Source organism: Aricia agestis, chromosome 13, assembly GCF_905147365.1.
Source record: "Aricia agestis chromosome 13, ilAriAges1.1, whole genome shotgun sequence".
NCBI lineage: Eukaryota > Metazoa > Arthropoda > Insecta > Lepidoptera > Lycaenidae > Aricia > Aricia agestis.
The window spans coordinates 15,905,487-15,928,124 of NC_056418.1; the positions used below are offsets into that span (position 1 = coordinate 15,905,487).

Here is a 22,638-nt window from a genome sequence, read left to right on the forward strand (position 1 = left end):
TTGGATGTAGCGATGAAAAATTAGCGACGAAAGTTTAATCAAAATATAGAAGTTAGGTTGCAAATTAGCCACCAGTGAGATCGACTTACAGTAGAATCCAGTTAAAAAAAACGGTTTGCATACACAGAAGATAGTCAAAAACCTTTTTTTCCACATACATACTGAAAAAAATAAGTTTTCACTTTATAAAAGAACTAGATGACGCCCGCAACTCCGTTGCGTCAAAATTCGTTTATCGCGCGGGATCCGTACAATTTTCCGAGATAAAATGTATCCCAAATCCTTTTCCGAAACTGAAAATATCGCCATTTCAATTTCAGCAAAACCGGTTAAGCGGTTTGGGTGTAAAAGATAACAAACAAACGGACTCTCGCTTTTATAATAATATTTTTGACATGACCTTTATTACAGAAATAAGAACTATTTTAATATGTTCAACATATTTCTTTTAAACTTACTGACTTCTTCATAGCTCTCGCATAGGTCCACCAACAGCTGAAATACCTAACCTAGACCACAGTATAGCAATATGACATATCCCTACCTAGACTAACTGAGACGTAGCAAATTAATTTTTAATATTCTACAAATCGTTAATGGAATCAGGCGTTACTTTGCGGAAATCCATAGTTTAAATTTAGTTGTTATTTTTAGCAATATTCCGCGAAAACAACTTCCACCTTTAAGTAAATGAGTGAGTGTACGCATAGATTTTTTTTTTTTTTTATTCTACAAATCGATGAACCTTTAATAAAACCACGTATTTCTGTGAAAGTTGAACGCACTTCTTTATTGCAAACGTGACATGCATTGTACAGAGACCGGAAGTGTAACAAAAGACAAAAAAATACAGATTATACTAGTTTGCTTATTTGATGTTACCATAAACAATTTACATATTTTTAACAACCTTACTATAAATAACTAACTCAATTTCTTTGGCCCTAAGAAGCTTATGAATTGAATTTTATATTACGAATTTCTATGTCTTCAACAATCTCCGATGAAAGTTTTCAACCAGACAGGTCAGTTACTCTGAGATGATACCGTGAAAGTCTTAAATATTACCAATCCCTCTTGTAGTCCTCATGATGCTTTCGGCACGTACCACCGCTTCAGGAACTAGGCGAGTTCTGATACAGAGTGTAACAAAAGTAAGTTATAAAACTTTAGAATGTGTATGTGTTCCTTGTGGAGAGTTCACTGTAAAAGTAGCAGCGCTGAAAGAGCAAATTTTATTTGCAATTTGTATGGACGAACTCATGAGTCATGAACTCATGACGCTGCGGCTCTTGCTTATATAAATCACAAAAAAATTGCTCTTTCAGCGCTGCTACTTTCACGGCGACCTCTATACAAGGAACACATACACTCCCTAAAGTATTATCACTTATTTTTGTATAATGTATAGTATTATACAGGGTATACTCGCCCGAAGCTACCTTTTGTCACTCTACAATCAGGGATGGCGAAGCAATGCATGGCACGCGTGCTAGAAGTGGCACGCGACATAAAATAGCAAGGAACCTAATGGTACACCTAAATTTGGAAATTTTGGAAAAACCTCATATGAAATAATATATCGTGCCAATCGATAAGTAGTACTTACATCAAAATACAAATAGGAAACTCTTTGGTAAAATGTCGTAACTGACACGGTTTCGGAATAAAATATAAGAGTTAAGAAATGCTGCATAATTATTTTTTTTACTCTAATTTAAGTTAAGTACTAAGTTTGGATTTCTATGTTATTTGTAAAATTCCAATAAATAATATTCATTCTATCATTCACTCAGTCATTCATTAATTTCGTTTGTTACAATCCAACTCGGGTATCGAACTATTGACCTGAGTAGAGAGTTAAGCTTCTAATCTACTGGACCACGGAGGCGTCCTAGTAATCCTAGTATTACTGTGAAGCCTGTATAAGGCTGCGTTTCCACCAGAGATGTGTTGGGAGGAATGTGTTTTTGATCCAACAGCACCGCCGCGCTGAGCGATGTCACGGCAAGCTCATGTCAATTAAGTTATTCTATTGATTCTCAAAAACATATTCCTCGCAACACATCTCTGGTGGCAACGCAGCCTTACGATCTTCTTGAATTGAAATTTTGGTATCGCGGGTCCTCGGAAACAGGAGCATCGTTAGACAACTTTGTCTGGATTCCTGTACGGTCTGTTTTAAATCATAATATTACCTCTTACAGGACCTTTATTCCAAGAAATTTAGGGTCAATAATAAGGTGTTTGCTAAACCTTGTAGAGTCTTGCAGCTCTTTAGTTGTGGTCAATAAATTTTATGAGCTGTCTATGATAATCTCTACATATTCGTAGTCGCTTGTATAAAGCCAACGTATAGAGAGCCTATAACATCATAATATTTCAAATTTAATTCGAGCCAAAACTTTTCTAATTTGAAAATATTCAGTTGAATTTCAGAGGGTATTAAACAAAATCGTCGGGCCTGCGGTAAATTTATTTCAACAGCTTGCTAGGTTTCAGTACGATGTTAATTAGTAATTTGTGTATTAAATGTTAACATATTTAATGGAAATATTTCAAAATCATTTACAGTTACATTACAGAATACATATTAGTACAAGTTGCAGTTCAAAGTGAGCTACGAGTAACGACACGAGTGAGCCAAAATTTAATCTGTGCTCAGACGCCCAAGACTAATTTAATACTAATGCTTTCATTACACGTACCGAGTGGAGTGACGATTCCCTCGGCCGACCACATCCATAATAGACATGCCGAGTGCCTGGCCTCTCGGCAAGTTGTGCTCTACTCCGTGGGTGTAATCAGGTGTGGAGTTTTAAGCTAATCTATCCTGTATCTAGGTTAGAGTGTTGAGTTTGAGTTTTCATCACTTCTCACCATGAGCACGCTAACATGATGGTATCGAATTAATCACTAGGTGTGCTGTTTCCGTCTTATACAGATTATAGTCCTCATGACAAGCGACAAAAACTCGCACTCAGCTCTTCAAATCTTAGATATACTTAATCTTTGAGTTTAATATAATATATTAAACTCAAAGGTGACTGACATGGTGATCTATCAACGCACAGCCCAAACCACTGGACGGATCGGGCTGAAATTTGGCATGCAGGTAGATATTATGACGTAGACATCCGCTAAGAAAGGATTTTGATAAATTCTACCCCCAATAGGTTAAAATAAGGGATGAAAAATTGTATATAATAACACTGATTTACGCAAGTGAAGCCGCGGGCAGAAGCTAGTTAATACATTAGTATTAATTAGCTTCTGCCCGCGGCTCTAACAACGTCGTTTCACGTTTGTTAGAGCATGACGCGGCATTTGCGTTCGATTGTTTGAGTCTCAAAACGGTTTCGTGGTACTGCCCCTGGATTGAGACTTGAGAGATACAAAAAGATAAAATATATCATACGCCCTTCCGATGTAAGCGAGCCCCGCTCGGAACACAAACACGATCTATTGATCTTCAACTGTACAAACACTGTGGCAGCTTTACGAACAAATATTGTGGCTCGGTTTAAAGGAAATAAGGAATATAATAAGGTACAAAGTACAAGTTTTTATATGTAAAAGTTTATTGTAAACATGACCTACAAAAATATACAGAACTAGAAAAAAGTAATTGAAAAAACTAATTAAACGACTGCGTTTTTGTAGGTATATGTAATTAGGGTTCCGTAGTCTGTACCCAAAGGGCAAAAACGGGACCCTGTTACTGAGACTTCGATTTCTGTCAGTCCGTCTGTCTGTTCGTCAAATTATTCGAGCTACCAAGAGGTTTTGCGATAACTCTGTAATTATCTGTCTTTATAAGAGGTCAATTTTATTCTTAAATATTCTAAATACAGCGCGAGCATTTTTATTTAACGCATAGACTAAAAAGGTCAGTGACCGGTATTGCCTCGTTTCGCCGAGTACAGTATAATAGCATCTATGACTTAGGAACATTCAAAACCTTTCTCTAGATTCGAACCCGCGACCTCCGACGCCCCGCTAGCTGCGGTCACACCTTTTACTTCTTAATCATCTTCTGCTTCTCTTCTGGATCCTCAGCATCCTTATCTTCTACTTTATCTTCTATTTTGTCCCACTCTGCCCGTTCTGACGTCCCCAGCAGCACGTACACCGCGTTGGTCACAAAATATATCGCGGCCGATATGAAGAACACTCGTCTCCAGTGGTAAGCGGAGGTCTGAAAAAAACTATTGCTTTAAATAACACAAGGCTTTCTAACCGACTTCCAAAAAACGAAAGTTCCTAAATGTTAATGAGAAGTTTTTAGTCAAGATATCAGCTTATGAGCCCGAGTAAAAAAAACCTAATATAACAAACAAAAATGTTGAAAATCGGTTCACAAACGGCGGAGTAATCGTTGAACATACAAAAAAAAACCCACAGCCGAACATCCTCCTCTTTTTTGAAAGTTGGTTAATAAAATGGCTGCCATTTCGCAACCATGGTCTGTGAGACAGAGAAAAAATAAGAACAATTTTGTCGAAAAGAATGCCATATTTAATAATAATATTGCCATATAAAACGCCATATTTTGTCGCATTTTAAGGAACAGTTTACAGTGATGTCGGGACACATTGTACAATATTATTATGAGACCAAAAGGTTTCAATTCGTACAAAAAACAATAAATGCCGTGTCTTTATAGCATTTATAAGCTTAATAAGTCTTTATTATTTTTTTACATTTAAGGGAGTTTTATTGGTAATTTAATGAATAACCCATAGCGTAAATAATATCATACAAAATAAATAATTAATAATACGTAGAACATGACAATAGCTCTTTCCCTCTGCATATTATCATTGTTTAATTTTATATTGTCTTCTCAGTATTCCCTGCACATAATTAGTACCGTGCATTGATTCATTCATGAAATTCCCCAATGTGGTGGGAAACAATATTTGCCGATAGTACAATAAATATTGTATCAATACGTTATCAATATCACAATTCACAACATACAATAGATATTGCAAACAATAATTCTCATTAGAACTTAGTTCTATTCGTTTTGTTACATAATGATTACCTGTGAGTGCAGATGAGAATTATTACTTTAAAACTTAGGGCCCTTTCACATGCACACGGCCACGGCACGGTCGCCGTGACGTTTAAAGTAGAAATATATGTGGGAAATGGGGTGCAAGAAAAGATGTGATTTACTTAGATTTCACTTTTATTTTACTTCCTCAAAATAAACACGTCTTACTCGTCTTACATTACTCTTCGCCATCTTCCTAATTTATCTATCCTCTCTTTCACACACATACAACACACATGCTTACTTTCTCTTTCATGCTTTTCACACGTACAAGTATCATCACTATCACCATCCTACATTCGGCCATCCTACACTCATGACTGTCCCCAGTCATGCATCATTCACACCAATAACTACAGTACATCTTTTACATATTTAAATTTACAAAAGTATAATCTTACAAATCGTAATCTTAGTAATCTTACAAAGAGTAGTCTTAAGTAAACAAACAAATCTTACATAATCTTAACTTTGTATTCAACAAATACAAACAGCTTAATCAGCTTTTAAATAAAAAAAAAAAAACAAACATTCTTGAACAGTCTTAAATAGTAAGTCTTATTCTTAAATAACAAACTTTTTTTTACAAGCCTTCATAACATTATATAGTACATAACAAAAGTAAAAACTTACTTAAATGAATACAAAAAAAAACAGTAAGAACCTAATACTTTTAAAATTTACCTTTCATTCATCCTCATTTTCAAAATCATCATCATGAAAATCAGGCCAACTTTTCATTTGATCTGACGAACTAGATGTAACGATAGGACCCTCCTGATTTTTATAAATTTTCTCCACATCATAACGGTCATTCCTCTTAATTTTGATTATTTTATAAGGTCCAAGATATTTTGGTTTTAATTTCAGTCCAGATCCGTATTGGGTTCTCTTTATAGCAACTATATCCCCTAAAACATACCTTTTACTCGGTTTTCTATTTTTATTAAATGATTTTTTATTTTCCTCTTGAATCTTTAGGATTTGTTCTTTAGCATTTCGTCTTAGCTCTTCCCTACTTTCATTAAATTGTTCTATATTTTCCTCCTGTAAAAGTTCCAAAATATTCAAATCTTCTTTCAGCTTTAATTTTGTACCAATCAACAATTCACAGGGAGTAGTGTTTATACTTCGCTGGTAAGTACTATTCAATACTCTTTGCAGGCGACTTACATGCCTATACCACGAACTAGGTTCTTCTATACAAAGTTTTGTAAGAACTGAAATGATAGTACGGTGTACCCGCTCAACTTGTCCATTCCCTCTTGGTACTCCAGTGGTTATAGTAATATGCTGGATTTCCTCCTCCTCACAATAATCCTTAAAGTCTTTGCTCGTGAAAGCAGATCCTTTATCAGTAATTATACGGTTTGGGTTACCAAAACACTGTTGAAGTATTCTTAATTTATCTAATGTTTCTTTGCTTGTAGTACTCTTGGTAGGAAATATCCATGTAAATTTAGTAAAAGCATCAATTATTGTAAGTATGTAATTATAAAGTTTTTTAGTCTCGGTAAGTGGTCCAATGTGATCTACATGTAAAGTATGTAGTGGTATACTTTCTTTCTCTATAGGATTTAAATATCCTTCTTGTTTTCCTGACTTTCTAGTGGCTAGTAAACAAGGTATACAACTTAAAACAAATTCCTGTAATTTTTTATCCAAATTTGTTATAAAGTAATTTTTTCCAATCAACTCTTTCATTTTTTTAATAGAAAAATGACCCACACTATGTACTTGTTTTATAATTTCCTTTTCTAAATTCTTTGGTACTACTAACTGCTTTTGATCCCCTTTATATAATATCTCATTATCTAACCAATAATCAAGATACGAACCTTTTTGTAACAACTCTCGTATAGCTTGAATTCCATCATCCTTTACTTGAGCTCTTTTAATCTGTTCATGAAGACTGTTAATAGCCAACATTTGATAATTATCTCTGCTTAGCGCATCCACATGCCTCATTCTAGAACTGACACGATGCTCAACTTTAAAATCAAATTGATCTAAGAAAAGTACCCATCTAGCCACTTTGGCTGATAAATCCTTTTTCTTTAGGGTTTGTTCGAATGCTTGACAGTCTGTAACAATTTTGAAATGAACACCATGCAAATAATGCCTAAATTTTTTAACACTCTGTATAATTGCAAGGGCCTCTAGCTCATAACTAGAATATTTTTGCTCTGCTTCACTAGTTCTCTTACTCATGTAATAAACTGGATGCCACCCGTCTTTATGTAACTGCAGCAGCACGGCTGCATATGCTATACCAGAAGCATCTGTATGCACTTCTGTGGGTAAATTAGAATTAAAAATCTTTAGTACAGGCTTTGAAGACAATTTACATTTTAAAGTGTTGAATGCTACACGTTCATTAGCACCAAAGTTAAAAGAATGTTTTTTCTTTAATAAATCCGTTAAGGGCCTAGCTATTGAAGCATAATTATCAATGTATTTTCTAAAATAGGAGGTCAAACCCACAAACCTTTGTACTTGTTTAATATTTTTAGGTTCGGGATACCTACACACTGCCTCAGTTTTGTCTGGGCTTGGTTGCACCTCACCATTCTTAATTAAATGTCCCAAATATTCTATTTGATGCTGCATAAGTTTAGCCTTCTTCCAATTTATTTCTAGACCATAGTCTGAAGCTATATTAAGTACTAATTCTAAGCGGTAAGCCGCTTCTTCTTCGCTTTTGGCTGGAATCAGAATGTCATCGATGAAAATCAACACAATACCTTGACTTATAAGATCTCTGAAGATTACAGAAACAAATCTCATAAAGGTTTTTGGAGAAATGGACAATCCAAAGGGTGCCCTCAAAAATTCAAACTGCCCATGATGAGTGACAAACGATGTATAGGGTATAGACTCTTCACTAACTTTCAAATGAAAGAACCCATTTTTCAAATCCAGTACACTAAATATATTAGCGTCCTTAAGTTTATCTATAAGGTCTTCAATAATAGGTAGTGGAAACTCATCCTTTATAATTTTTTGGTTCAGTGCACGGTAATCAATACACACCCGTGTCGATCCATCTCGCTTCCCTACCAGCACTACAGGACTGCAATATTCAGAAAAACTTACCCGAATTATCTTCTTATCCAACCATTCCTTTATCTGTTCCTCCACAATTTCTTGCTCTTTGAGTGACAGCCTTCTAGGCCGCTGTGCCACAGGAATATCATCCTTAAGTACAATTTTTAATTGTATAGGAGCTTCCTTTCGCTGTTGCGGGTTATAGGTCTCAATCAGCTTACACATCTTTTGCCTAAGATGAGAGTTGGACATGAAACCTAAAACAGAATTAGTCATACACACATCATTAAGCATACACATCATCCATTCATCACACTGAGGGAAACATTTTACCACTCCCTTTTTCATTATCATAGTTACATTATTTAAAAATTCCTGGCCTATAATTGCATCGTATGGTAAACAATCTTTACTAACAACATAAAACAGTACACAGTCATAGCACTTGTCGTCCATAATTATATCTAAATAACATTTTCCCAGCGTCGTCACCACTAACGATTGTCCCAATCCAGTTAAATTCAAACTCTTTGGCGTCAAAGTCGGACTTCCGATAGCATTATACAATTCCGATGAAATTAAATTGACGTCGCTTCCAGAATCAATCAAAGCTTCTATACTTTTCCCACGGATTTGAATTGTTTTTAGAGATTTTCTTAAACTTCGGCCATTATTGTTTATGTTTTGTAGGAATTCTTCTTCTTTTTCGTACTTGACAGGAGTGAAGTTGCTTATGTGTTCAGTGCTGCCAACTTCTCCAATCATAATATTTTGCTTTTCGCCGCCATGTTGCTGGCTGTCAACTTGACTTTGACGAACTTCAGGATTGAATCGTGACGTCTGCCCGAAACGCTCCGATGTGTTCCGAACGTACCTTCGGCTTTGTCCATCCTTTTCTTCGTATAGTATCGGCCTCTTCGAATATGCGCTCGAGTTACATGATGCTCCAACATGGCCGAACTCGTTGCACTTAAAGCACTTTAAACCGCGATTTTTGTTTGGACAATTGTATGACGCGTGATTTAGTTCTCCGCAATTGTAGCATCGTATTGGCTTTTTCTTCTGTAACTGCTTAGGTGATTCGGAATAATTTCGTTGCGTGGCCATCTTGCTTTTGATAGTTTCGTATATTTTTATTTTTTCTTTTAGATCACTATACGACGTAACGCCATATAACATGCTTTTGTTTGATTCGATGTCTTGTATTCCTTCAATAATGTACTTTATAGCTACATAATCCGGCATTTTCCCTCTCTTGCCTAACTCCTTCATTACCAACATGTAATCTATGCAACTTTCGTTATCTTTTCTTTTTCTGCGACTCATTGTCTCGTGAATTGCCTTCACATCTACGCTGTCCGGAAATTCCTTACTTATAGCCGCTTTCAAATCGTCCCAAGATTTAAATGGCCGTTCTGCTCGCAACCACAGCAACGCAGTTCCCGCTAATGATCTTCTAGCTACCAATAATTGTTGTAGCGGCGACCACCCAAATATTTCTGCATTGTCTTCGAGCTCCTGAATCCATCGTGCAGCAGGATATGTTGGATCTGTGCCGGTAAAAGTAGGCATTAAATCCGAAGTCATTTGTAACAGGCCGCCATTATTCCCGCGATCCGTACGGGCGTCCTCAAAATCTTCCTGTCGGCTTTTCCGCCGTTCCGTCGCGTCTTTTGGCATTTTCTCGTCGTTCCTCGTCACGCCAGATAGTGAAAATTAGTAATTCTTCGTCGTTGTACGTCCACCTTTACACTCCACGCGAACACGATTTTCGCCACCACGTGCACGCCAATGTCCAATTTTCACTGTTTTCACCGTTTTCACTTGCACCTTTTATCCCGGACGAGCCCCCAAATTTTGTGGGAAATGGGGTGCAAGAAAAGATGTGATTTACTTAGATTTCACTTTTATTTTACTTCCTCAAAATAAACACGTCTTACTCGTCTTACATTACTCTTCGCCATCTTCCTAATTTATCTATCCTCTCTTTCACACACATACAACACACATGCTTACTTTCTCTTTCATGCTTTTCACACGTACAAGTATCATCACTATCACCATCCTACATATAATATGAGCAACAGTGCATATTTAATCATAATCAAGTTTACTAAGAAAAGTAGTATACAGCAAGTACACTCCGGCCAAACCTTAGTGGTTTAAAGTAGCCATGAAGAAGTATGTAATGTAAAAAACAATAAGAGCTTTCACATGTTCCATTCCATGATTCTATTCCAGAGCATTCCATGATGGATCCATCTATGCTTAATATTATAAATGCGAAAGTGTGTCTGTCTGTCTGTTACCTCTTCACGCCCAAACCGCTGAATCGATTTTGCTGAAATTTGGCATGGAGATACTTTGAGTCCCGGGAAAGGACATAGAATACTTTTTGTCCTGGAAACGTGTACGGTTCCCGCGCGATAAACAAGTTTTGGCGCAACGGAGTTGCGGGCGTCATCAGCTAGTTTAATAATAAACAACGACATTCAGTTCTCCAAATACCCCGATAACACTGCGAATTGCGACCGGCGCGTGGTCGCCGGCGATCGTGTTAAACCAACATGCGAAAATGCTAGCACGGTTACCCGGCACGGCGACCATGCCGTGGCCTTGTGCATGTGAAAAGGGCCTTAGTTGCTTGTTTAATTTAAACTTTACATCATTTGAATTTACTATAGCATAATATCTGAACTACTACAGAGTATTAGATATTGCCAGCCACTTTCCCAAGCATTGCTTCGATATTTTACCAGTGGAACGCTCTGACGCGACGCGCGGGAAATCATGCACGAGATTGACTTTCTACATACCCATTCTAAGAATGGACCATATTTCTTGTCAGTGTAACTAGCCTGCTAGTGTATAATTGACGGCATTCGACGGCAGCATTGTTAAAAAAAACAATGAAAAAAAAAATTGCGACTGCCGACGACGCATGCCGTTCGTCTGTAAGAAGCTTAATGCTGCGTTTCTATGCTTGCCAAGGCTTGACCAGCGTCTGCAAGCAGAAGTGTGTAGGTAAATAGAGTATCTGGCTTGGCTTGCGTGAGCTTGCGGACTCTTGTATACGATCCGGAGTAGTGTCGGTTTTTGGACACAGATCAAAAGGCATTTGCGACGCGTTCACACGTTGGCGCACGCTTAGTTAAACCAAACGTAATAACCGAAACAAGTTCGGTGTCCGCCATGCTTGGATGTACGTAAAGGCCCCAGTACACAATGGCCTGTGATGGGCCACACTTTGCAATGTACAACTGTAGGCCACGATCACTTGGTGTTCACACAATGGCGCATGGCTCATTGTTGCCTGGCAAACCACTTGCGATGGACGTAAGAGTAATTACGGCTGCGTTTTATTTATATACTTTTTACAAGAATTCTAGAAGTGTGTACCGCCACAAAGTTATAAAAAAAAATGCTCAAAAGGCGATGGTGGACGCTGACTAATTCATAGTTATGGCCCCAGTACACAGTAAAAAAGTGCACTATCACGGTCAGCGGTCGGTGACGAACTAAACAATGGCCGATTGTGTGAACACCACACCACGCTACGCCACGATTCCTTTGAAGTGGGCTTAAAAAACCGACAACTCCCCGATTGCGCGCCACGATTGACCACTTGCACTGTTCGCCATCATATACCATTACCCCATGTACACAATGGCGATGGCCTGTAGTGGGCCAGCATGGGCCATTGTGTACTGGGGCCTTTAAACACTGACGCATTCAGAAGCGTGTAAACGACTTCTAAATGGCAAGCGAGATTTGTGGACGTTTGTGCCTCGTGGATGCTTGCCAAGCCTTGGAAGCATAAGCTTACCACATCGGTGAGGACGAAGCCGGCCACGATGGGCGCGAGAGAGCCGACGGAGTTGGAGACGAAATTGCTGATGCTCATCATGGTGCCGGAGTAGTTGTTCGAGATGTCGATGTGGGATAACTGGAAATACGACAATACTCCTGAGTCTTGGTCAATACTAAATTTACTGATTATTATGGTCCACTTCTAGTCTCGGCGTAGTATCGTAGCGGCATTTATAATAATATAATTAATTCTAAAAAGAATACAAATTCTATAACTCTGTATAAATTCAATAGGCTACTTCATGTCCTGGAAATAATTCTACAGGCAGTATAATTATTCTTTCATAAAAATAAAATGTAGGGACTCGCCCTCAAACCGCTAGTGTGAAAGGCTTCAAATAGTCTTCTTTGTAAAGTGTTTTCAAACAACAAAATAACTCACATGGAATCCGACATGGCTGGCCACTTTAAACCCACAAACCACAACGAGTATGCTCTCCACTATGTAAATGTTTTTCGGGGCATAACCCAGCACCACTAACCCCACCGCGGCTGGAATGCAACCTGAAATAATTCATTATTATTGTTAAATCCTATAGATGCGCAAGTATGTCTGTTTGTTACCCCTACACGGTATGAAATATTTTAAAAGAATAAAATATAATAATATTTTCATCACAAAAATGTACCAATGAGTCTAATTTAAGAATTTCTGTGCTTGCAAGAAAATTTTAATTGGGCAAGAACTAATTTTTTAATATCATATTTGGCATTTTTATAGCTTACCTAAAGAGTTGGCAAGTTTCCGTGCGTTGGTAACACTGAGTGTTTTCTTCACGATGAGTCGATCGGTGAACCAGCTGAAGAAAAAATTCGTAAACCACATCACCATAAACGGCAGTGCCGTTAACAGACCATTCTGAAAACATAAAACGTCACTAACGCTCTATAATCTGTATTGAATTTATTGCGCTATTTGTGAATTCCATCAGAAACAGCCGATAAAATATAATATCACCAATAAACCCTTTCAAATGGGTTTCCGATAAATAAAGTGTCAACGATGTATAAATACCGCTTTTATGTCGACGCCCATCACTTTGTCCATGTACGCTGGCACCTCCGCGTACAGAGTCAGCTGGCCCCAGGTCTGGCCGATGTGAGCGATCATGATGGCGTACATACCCCTGCTTCGGAGGATCTTGCTCCATGGAACGGGTGGACGCTAAAAAACAAAACAAATAAAACTAAATTATTGCATAAATCTGTAATTTAAATAAATATAAAATAAAATTCAACCCATCAATCCCCAATTGAAAATATGTTGTGTCTGCGATACCCACGATGGAGGTGTTTAAAGGAAGTAACGTTATCGCAACTTTGGTATGATTTGATAAGAATGAGGTGATGTTTTATACAAATATTTTCAAGGACGAGGCTGTCATACCTTTCCACCGCCCGAGCCTGCGTTATTTTCTATATAGGCTTTTTCTTCGAGAGATATTTTTGTATGCTTAGCTGGAGTGTCCGCTCCGAAATACCACAAAATCCCAGCGACGATTCCAGATAGGATTCCATAAAATCTAAAAACTCCCGGCCATCCGAGGGATGAGGCAGCTAAGAACCCAGATATAGGTAGACCTAGTACTGTACCGAGAGCCTGGCCTAAAACCACAAAAACAAATGAGTATTACTTTAATGTATCACACGTTATAATGATTAATGATGGTCATTAAAAAAAATTATAATACTTTGAGACTTACCACAACATTTCATAAATATACATCACGAGACTCATCAAAGCACAACGTGTTGTTTGTTTCTCCGCATTTTATTCAAATTCCGCCCCTCCTGTTGCGCGAATCTCCGTGACCTTGAAAAAAACTTGTACAATACTGAAATACTTGTGGAAAATATTGTACCTCCATAAGCTAATCCCGCGAGTCTACTCCTTTCCTCCAGGTGCGTCCATTTTCCGAGCATCGTATGCATACCGGGAAGAATACACGCCTGGCTGAGCCCTTGCACGATTCGAAATATTATTGTTAAGATCCATCCACCCTGAAATTTCATGCAAATATTGGTAGTCACGAATATTTTAACCAAATAAATAAAACATTGCATAACTTATAACTTATAACAATTGGTCTTAAAAGTACTTGCATATTGTGCAGCCCAGGGCAAAGAGAATGACACCACTGCGTTTATAGCCAGCGCACCCGTCAGCATGTAGCGAGCACCGAAGAAATATGCAAGCTGGCCCGATGGTATTTGCAGGAGCATGTAGCCCCAGAAAAATGATGACAGTATCATATCTTGAGTCTTTTTACTCCATTGAAACTTAGGATACTGAAAAGTACAATATGTGCTATTATAATATTAGTCTTAGTAATTGCGAAATGACTAGGTTAAATAATTTTTTCAGGTTATGGTCATTAAACTTCGTTAGCGTTTATAATATTGTTCGATATTTACTAAAATCTTGATGGAAAACAAAAGGTAAATAAACTTACAGGAGGCGTTAATAAAAGCGAGTGCATAATTCCACCATCCAGGATTTGATTTGCTGGCATAGTATTATTTAATTCTATGCGAATGTTTGTCACGTTTTCTGTAAAGTTCGATGTTTTTAGAATTGGACCCCTGTCAGCCATAGCCACCAGAGACACGCCCATACAAGCCCTCATACTGTACGCTGTCGTCAAACAACAGAATAGTATAAAACATTGTTGATGTCTGTAGCCCCAACCTGAAAATTTATTGCTTACATAATCATTTATAGGAAAAAAAGACACGTAATTATTTTGTGCATTTTCCGATACGAAAAGCTTATTATATAACGGCGATAGTATTATTACAACATTAGTACTAATCCTACCTTTTAATTCTATCTTCTCTGATTTATCGAAATCATCTACGCCTTTGACTTTTTCATTGTTATCACCAATTATTGTAACATCTTTTGCGTTTTCATCATTTGCTTCAGTATTCTCATCGTCAGAGACTTTGTGATAAGAATTAGTGTCAGTAGCAGTTGCGTTCATTGTTGATTCATCACTCGTGGTTATTATGAATGTGAGATATTAGTATATTTAAATGTAATCGTTATCTTTAACTAAATATTTGTCTTTGGTTCTACGTTACCAGTTTCAATGAAGTGTCTCTTTATCATGTGAAATTTATTTTGGTCAATGACGATCTGCTATTCTCTTTTTGGCGCAATAATACAATAATAATACCCCCCACAACAGTTACGGTGACGGTGGCCGGTTTCATTGAAACCAGGCCAGGTACGCAGGAGCAATTTAATAGTGTCCAAGTATATGCGCAGTACACAAGAGCACTCTCTATTCCTTAACTCTCATAACCCAGTGGGACGGAAGACCGACACGACTGGAGAGAGATCAGGCGCAGGACCGACTTTTTGCATGCCCATCCGACGCATGGATCATTTTACTTGTCAGACAATCAGGTGATCAGCCTACATTGTCCTACCCAAACTTGGAAATAACATGTTTCCAACGCGGGAATCGAACCCACGACCTCCGAGTCGAGAGCCACGCTCTTAACCACTGGACCATGGAATAATAATAATTAATGTGAATCTAAAAATTGAAACGAAATTATGTATATATTATACGTGGGAGAGCCATGCTTCGGCACGAATGGGCCGGCTCGACCGGATAAATACCACGTTCTCACAGAAAACCGGTGTGAAACAGCGCTTGCGCTGTGTTTCGCCGAGTGAGTGAGTTTACCGGAGGCCCAATCCCCTAACCCCTACCCTATTCCCTTCCCTACCCTCAACTATTCCCTTCCCTTCCCTTTCCTACCCTCCCCTATTACACTATTTCGTCTTAAAAGGCCGGCAACGCACTTGCAGCTCTTCTGATGCTGCGAGTGTCCATGGGCGACGGAAGTTGCTTTCCATCAGGTGACCCGTTTGCTCGTTTGCCCCCTTATTTCATAAAAAAAAAAAATGTATTTGAATATATTATGCAAGTACATAATTTCGTTACTTAGCAAGTCAATTTAAATACCATAGTTTTTTATATTAATAATACCTATTTACTGTATAATATTATAATATCGTTGCGAATATAACCGACTTCGCACAAAGGTTTCACAACATGACATGTTGAAATGGACTCATAGTATATTGTTCTGAAAGTATGTAGTTACGGTTATGATAATATATGATAATATACTTAATTATATAATGTCAGATGTTATCTTGCTGACGCGTAAAACAATGCAGTAAAATATTCCTTTACTACCTTTTTGTATTTATTTAGCCCAAAATTTAAAACAACGGTCAGTTTAGGACAGGGGTTTTTAAACTTTCAGACTCTTTCTCCAGAAAATAATAAAATTGACTAAAATATTTGTAGTGTTACCTTTTACTTTTTAGTCAATTTTATTAATTTCTGGGTAAAGTGCCAAAAGTACTACACTTTGAGAAACCCTGGTTTAGAATGATCTAAGGAATAATAATTAGTAAGAAACTAGTAACAGAATAGTAATTAGTATCTCTAAGGGGTTTCTATAAGGTGGCTGAAATTCTAGTTTCAAAATTAATATTATACTTTATTTACGTGACTAGGTCAAACGTGTACATGAAATTGAGTTTAAGCTGTATAAGAACAATAACATTATACAACATAAACAGACGGGAGCTTTAACGAAACAACTCCGACGTTATTTTTATCAAAACGAAAACACAAACCATGTTTAGATTCAAATTCCTTTATTTAGCTTTGTCAGAGATAATACGATCAAACATTTTCATAACAAAACTTTTATAAACACCGTCTTACTTTTACTTTTATTTGTGATTCAACAGGTCGCCGGATAAATAGAACAAGTTTTTAGGGATTCATTGGTTTTTGTGGCAATAAAATATGTTTAGTAGAAATAAATATTTATTAATATTAATAAGTAATTCTATTCTATTATTTACAAGGTACTTATAAGCTACTGGACGACGAATCGCTCCATTTCTCGCATGTCCCCCTTCTTCGGCTCCTGCGGGTTGTCCCAGTCTTGTTTCTCTGATGTGCCCAGCATCACGTAACCGAGGTTCGAGAAGAACAGGAACGCTGCTGAGACGTAAAACACCGTGCACCACTGCTGCTCTGATGTCTGAAACATTCAGTTAAACGTTAGTTATCTCTTTTATTTTAAGTGGTAATTTTAAATTATTAGCTTTAATGAAATGGATATTTTTATCGGTAATCCTGTTTGGATCTTACAATATTATGAATTTCAGTATACTTTGATAAAAATCCTAAAGCGTCCGGTCATGTAGATACGAAACGAGAGAATACCATATTTTGTCTCTCATAGTCATTGTACCTGATATTCCTATAAATAGCTTCACGCGATCTCTTACTTGTAATTCCTCGATGTTCCATCCATACGTAATATTATTATAAATGCGAAAGTCTGTTTGTCTGTCCGTCTGTCTGTATGTCTGTCTGTTACTTTTTCACGTCAAAACCACTGAACCGATTTTGCTGAAATTTGGTATGGAGATACTTTGCATCCCGGAAAAGGACATAAGATACTTTTATCCCGGAGAAATAAACGGTTTCTGAGGTTTCTGCGCGATAAATGAATTTTGTCGCAGCAAAGTTGCGGGCGTCATCTAGTTATTAATATAATGTAAATGATAATTACCACGTCCTGAAGTATAAGTCCGGCAGTGATGGGTGCGAGGGAGGCGCACAGGTTGGAAATGAAGTTGGTGATGCTCATCAGCGTGCCGGAGTAGTTCGACGACATGTCGATGTGGTTCAACTGGAAATTGATTTAACAAGTGGTATGGAAGCCATTGATGATAAACTATAGCATACAGCTAAGAGTATGCCATAATAATATGATCGTCTCGACCGAATATAGATAAACTACATAGGGTCATCCATTTGAGATACTACAAATTATATAGAACAACGATACACTATATGCATGTCGCATGCACATACCATCAATATTATAAAAGTTTAAATTGAGCCGTGGTAACATTTAAAATAGCAACATTCTACATTCTAGTTAAATCGATGCGCAATCAAGAATTTGGTGAAAAAATCAAATATTACCTGAAATCCGAGATGGCTGGCTACCTTCAAGGAGCAGATCGCAATTAGCAAAGGTTCTACGATGTAGATGTCCTTTGGAGACAACGCTAGTGCCACCAGACCCAACGCCACCGGTACACTGCCTGAAACAATAATTACATAAGAGTGTAATATAAATTGAATAACCTAGTTAGTATATTTTACCCACGTAGACTTTAGACAAAAATCTATAAAAAATACAAAAAAAATTGTGGTCATAAATTAATTTACATATTTTTTAAAGTGACAGTCCTCCAAACTAGGCGCAGCCTGTGCTATGGCCTATGGGGGAATTCTTATCGAATTACAATAAAAAGAGTTTCTATGTTTATTATTCCATTTTGATTCTAAAATCTATTTCACAATGGCAGGCAGCTAATATCGCAAATCCAGCTTTAAAAGCATGAATTAATTGTGGGCCTCTATCCTGTCGTAATCTTGTTTTGCATTAAAATATTCTAGGCTCTATTTCTATTATGATAAACATATTTATTTATATTTATATTATAATACAAGCGGTCATATACCTATAGAATTAGCCAGCTTTCTTGTGTTGGTGACGCTCATTATTTTCTTGACGATCAATATGTCTGTCAGCCAACTGAAGAAGAAATTCGCGAAGAACATGCAGAGGAATGGTAAAGCGGTCAACAATCCATTCTGAAAAAAAAATAAACGATTTCTTACACAACAAATAGAGGAAAAAAATAAGAAATTTTAAATTATTAATATATTTTATAAATAACTTTTAGTAAACAATCTGGCGCAGTATGAGGAAGTCTATTTAAAAATTATGACCAATATTATACTCGTATATTATCAACCTTCTACATAATAAGTCAAGGATAAATAACCTTCGAAACGTAACAATATCAATAAACATGATCACAATTATACACACATAAGTCGCAGAACTCCCAAAGAATATTTTCCTTTCATGTCTAGACGAATAGTAATGAACCTTAAAATTTATTTGTCCGTCATCCATCAATAACTATACTCACAGCTTTTATATTGACATGCATGATTTTGTCCATAAACGATGGGATTTCGGAGTAAATGGTGACGTGGGAGAAGTTCTGGCCGATGTGAGCGATCATGATCGCGTAGAGACCTCGAGACCTCAGTATCCTGCACCATGGTACTGGGGGAACCTGGAATTTTTTTAGTATCACGTCATATTTATATCTCAACTGAAAATATCAGAAAACATTAATGTATTCTTCTTGCACATTTTTTATTTACTATGGATCTATAACAATTCCAAGTGTTTTAAAATATCCTAAAATTATTATGGAAATTAAACAAAAATCACCTTTTTGAACCTGGACTGCCCCAAATTCTTTTCGATGTACATTCGTTCCAACTCGGATATACTGGTATGCTTCGCGGGGCTGTCCGCGCAGATCCACCAAAGGATACCGGCTGCGACACAACAGAGGATGCCGTAGAACCTGAACACTCCTGGCCATCCGAGAGGGGAAGCCGCGATGTACCCGCTGATCGGCAGACCCACCACTAGCCCTAATGCTTGACCTGGACAAACATTATCATCAGATTAAGAATTAAGTATATTAAGGTGTCTTAATTTCTAAGTTATACTAACTTAGACTTCTTTATCACGTTATAGGGGTGATGGTTAATGGATATGTAATGTAATGACGTGATGGTTGGCAAAATTGCTATATCGGTGAAATGAAATTTAAAGATCGCACGCTGAATTAGTTAAATAAGATATTTGTGGAAAGGCTACTTAGTATACGTTATTTTGTTTGTTTAGGAATGAATACATACACTATTTTTCGTAACAGGTTATCAACATAGGTATACTTCTAGTGTTCTAGTTTTTATTAAGTATCATTTATATTTCCTGTATCCCCAATTACAAAAAGAAGCAATTTACCTCCATAAGCACATCCCGCTAGTCGCCCCCTCTCCTCCAGCGGTGTCCACTTGCCAAATAGACAGTGCATGCCCGGGAATATGCACGACTGACCGAGACCTTGGACGAAACGCATCAACGCCGCAGCGATCCATCCACCCTGGAAAATTACATATTTAATTATTATTGGCATACCTTATCATACTATCAAAGAATCTGATTTATGGACAGATGGCAGATCTCAGTAGTTTGGTCAGAATATGTCAAGCTTAGACAGATCACAAACATCAATGGCTTGAATTAATGCAACCAAATAACGCGGGTCCGCCATCTGCCTATGGATCCATTTCTTCGATGGTACATGAAACGACGAATTTGTTTCGCGAGTAGTCAAACGGTGTCGCTTAGTAAAGGTGTTGGTAGGCCCCCAGTTGTGACGTACCGCCTAAAGGTAAGCGGCCACTGGTCGGTATCATACGCAACGGACGTCTTGCATCAAACGGATAATTTTTGATGGACGAACGGATTATCGAATAGTAGTAAATGAATGCTCAAAGGGGGGGTGTGGATGGAATAGTCGAAAGCAGAAATTTTGACTTAGAAACTTTGTTTAGACTAATTTGAAGATAAACATACTGTCTAATCGGTAATCCGTACGCTGCCGATACAGTGGACGTACTGTAAAAAAATTATCCGTTTGATGCGAGACGTCCGTTGCATACGATACCGACCTGTGGACCTTTACGCGCTACGTCACAACTGCAAGCGTGATAAACTGTCGACAGCTGCCGTCGACTGCCGCCGACACGTGCCGCCGACTGCCGTCGACTGCCGCCGACGCGTGCCGCCGACACGTGCCGTTCGTCTGTAAGCGCTCTAACCGGTTTTTCTTTGTAGTGCCAATTTAAAAATCTGACCGCACTTCATATTCTCGGCTATGCCAGCTTCGGCATTTAAATTATTTCCACCGCAAGAAAAAAAAAATTGTTTTATTTCTGAATAAATTTGAATCAAATATTTTCAGAATGTTGAACTACATGTTGCCTACCACCGGTTCGGGAACTAACCCGGCGAGAAGAACCGGCGTAAGAAACTCGCACGGGGCCACTTTTTAGTAAAAAAGTGGAAAATTTGTCTTTTAAAAAAATAAAATTTACAATGTAAATAACTTAATCTATACAATATGAATACACAATTGTAAGTCACATATAATAAATGTAGAAGCAGCCTTGCAAGCAGCCATCCTACTCCCAAGATGTGCTATCGTTTAGGAAATCTTTGACCGTATAGTAGGCTTTGGCACACAAACGTTCTTTAATTACTTTTTTAAATTTATTAATTGATAGATTTTGAACGTTTTCCGGGATTTTATTGTAAAGGCGTATACATTGACCTTTAAAAGATTTACTTATTTTGCTAAGTCTGATCACTGGTATTTCCAGCTTGTGCCTATTTCTAGTGTTTCTACCGTGACTATCACTTTTAGTTTTAAATTTAGTTAAATTCTTTCTAACATACAATACATTATCCAAAATGTATTGAGAAGCAACAGTTAGAATACCAATTTCTTTAAACTTTTCTCTCAGAGATTTAAAAGCTGACATTTTATAAATTGAGCGTATAGCTCTCTTCTGCAGCACAAAAATTGTATTGATGTCGGCAGGGTTTCCCCATAAAAGGATACCATAAGACATTCTACTGTGAAAATAACTAAAATAAACTAGTCTTGCCGTGTCTTCATCAGAAATTTCCCTAATTTTTCTGACTGCATATGCTGCAGAACTGAGCTTACCTGCAAGATTAGCAATATGAGGACCCCACTGTAATTTACTATCTAATGTAATGCCTAAGAATACAGTGGAGTCCACCAAATTCATTTTCTCATCATTTAATAGTAAATTGGTTTGAACTTGCCTAACATTGGGCAAAGTAAATTTTAAACATTTGGTTTTCTTAGAGTTTAAAAGTAAGTTATTAACATTAAACCAATGTACTATTTTTGAGAGAGCACTATTTACCTCGTCGTAATTTGACTGCCGTCGCTTCACTTTAAAAATAAGTGAAGTGTCATCAGCAAAAAGTACTATCTCATTATCCTTAACTAGATAAGGTAAGTCATTAATGTAGATGAGAAAAAGAAATGGTCCTAAAATGGATCCCTGTGGTACACCTAATTCTATTTTGGTCCCATTGGATCTTTTACTATTAACTTCAACCCTTTGAGTCCTATTTTTGAGGTAAGAAGTCAAAAGGCTGAGTGCTGAGTCCCTTATGCCATAGTGGTGCAATTTTTTGACTAAAGTAGCATGCTCGACACAGTCAAATGCCTTAGAGAGGTCACAAAAAATACCTAAGGCATCCTGTGACTCCTCCCAAGCTTCAAATATGCTACAAAGAAGACCTATACCAGCATCCGTTGTGGAACGACCCTTAGTAAAACCGTATTGGTTATTGTGTAATAAATTATTTAAATTAAAATGTAACAGTAATTGCTGTAAAATTATTTTTTCAAATATTTTACTAAGAGTCGGTAAAATCGAAATAGGCCGGTAATTAGTCGGATCTGATTTAGTTCCCGCTTTAAATAAAGGTACGACCTTACTGTGCTTCATTAAGTCAGGAAAAACACCACTCTTAATGCAGTCATTGAAAATTATTGCCAGATGAGGAGCTATGATGTCAATTATCGATTTAATAATTTTTGTAGACATGCCCCAGAG

At 37.3% G+C, this 22,638-nt stretch overlaps 2 protein-coding genes across 2 annotated transcripts in view; both read right to left on the reverse strand.

The window, feature by feature from the left end:
- Positions 1-3,715: 3,715 nt before the first annotated feature.
- The window catches only part of LOC121733191, a 53,750-nt gene continuing 34,827 nt past the window's right edge, over positions 3,716-22,638 (reverse strand). The window contains exons 4-19 of the mRNA XM_042123364.1: positions 19,940-20,078; positions 19,352-19,572; positions 19,041-19,190; positions 18,564-18,696; positions 18,019-18,140; positions 17,600-17,719; positions 16,926-17,062; positions 14,434-14,683; positions 14,084-14,269; positions 13,843-13,981; positions 13,368-13,585; positions 12,996-13,145; positions 12,707-12,839; positions 12,363-12,484; positions 11,937-12,056; positions 3,716-4,198 (exon numbers count right to left, since the gene is read on the reverse strand). Coding sequence (XP_041979298.1) covers positions 4,019-4,198; positions 11,937-12,056; positions 12,363-12,484; positions 12,707-12,839; positions 12,996-13,145; positions 13,368-13,585; positions 13,843-13,981; positions 14,084-14,269; positions 14,434-14,683; positions 16,926-17,062; positions 17,600-17,719; positions 18,019-18,140; positions 18,564-18,696; positions 19,041-19,190; positions 19,352-19,572; positions 19,940-20,078 — 2,520 coding nt within the window. The 3' untranslated portion in view covers positions 3,716-4,018. The remainder of the gene's footprint in view (positions 4,199-11,936; positions 12,057-12,362; positions 12,485-12,706; positions 12,840-12,995; positions 13,146-13,367; positions 13,586-13,842; positions 13,982-14,083; positions 14,270-14,433; positions 14,684-16,925; positions 17,063-17,599; positions 17,720-18,018; positions 18,141-18,563; positions 18,697-19,040; positions 19,191-19,351; positions 19,573-19,939; positions 20,079-22,638) is intronic.
- On the reverse strand, positions 5,180-7,015 carry LOC121733189 (uncharacterized protein K02A2.6-like). Its single transcript, XM_042123362.1, has 2 exons — positions 6,901-7,015; positions 5,180-6,709 (listed from the first exon to the last, which is right to left on the reverse strand). The coding sequence occupies exons 1-2, from the start codon at positions 6,937-6,939 to the stop codon at positions 5,750-5,752; spliced, it is 999 nt and encodes a 332-aa protein (XP_041979296.1). The 5' UTR covers positions 6,940-7,015; the 3' UTR covers positions 5,180-5,749.

Bases quoted from the DNA above. Each gene is read 5' to 3' on its own strand.
- LOC121733189 (XM_042123362.1), bottom strand. From the start codon at position 6,939: ATGATGGAATTCAAGCTATACGAGAGTTGTTACAAAAAG. The intron at 6,710-6,900 runs GTTCGTATCTTG...AAAAAATTACAG, and splicing joins ACGAGAGTTGTTACAAAAAG to GAATTTGTTTTAAGTTGTAT.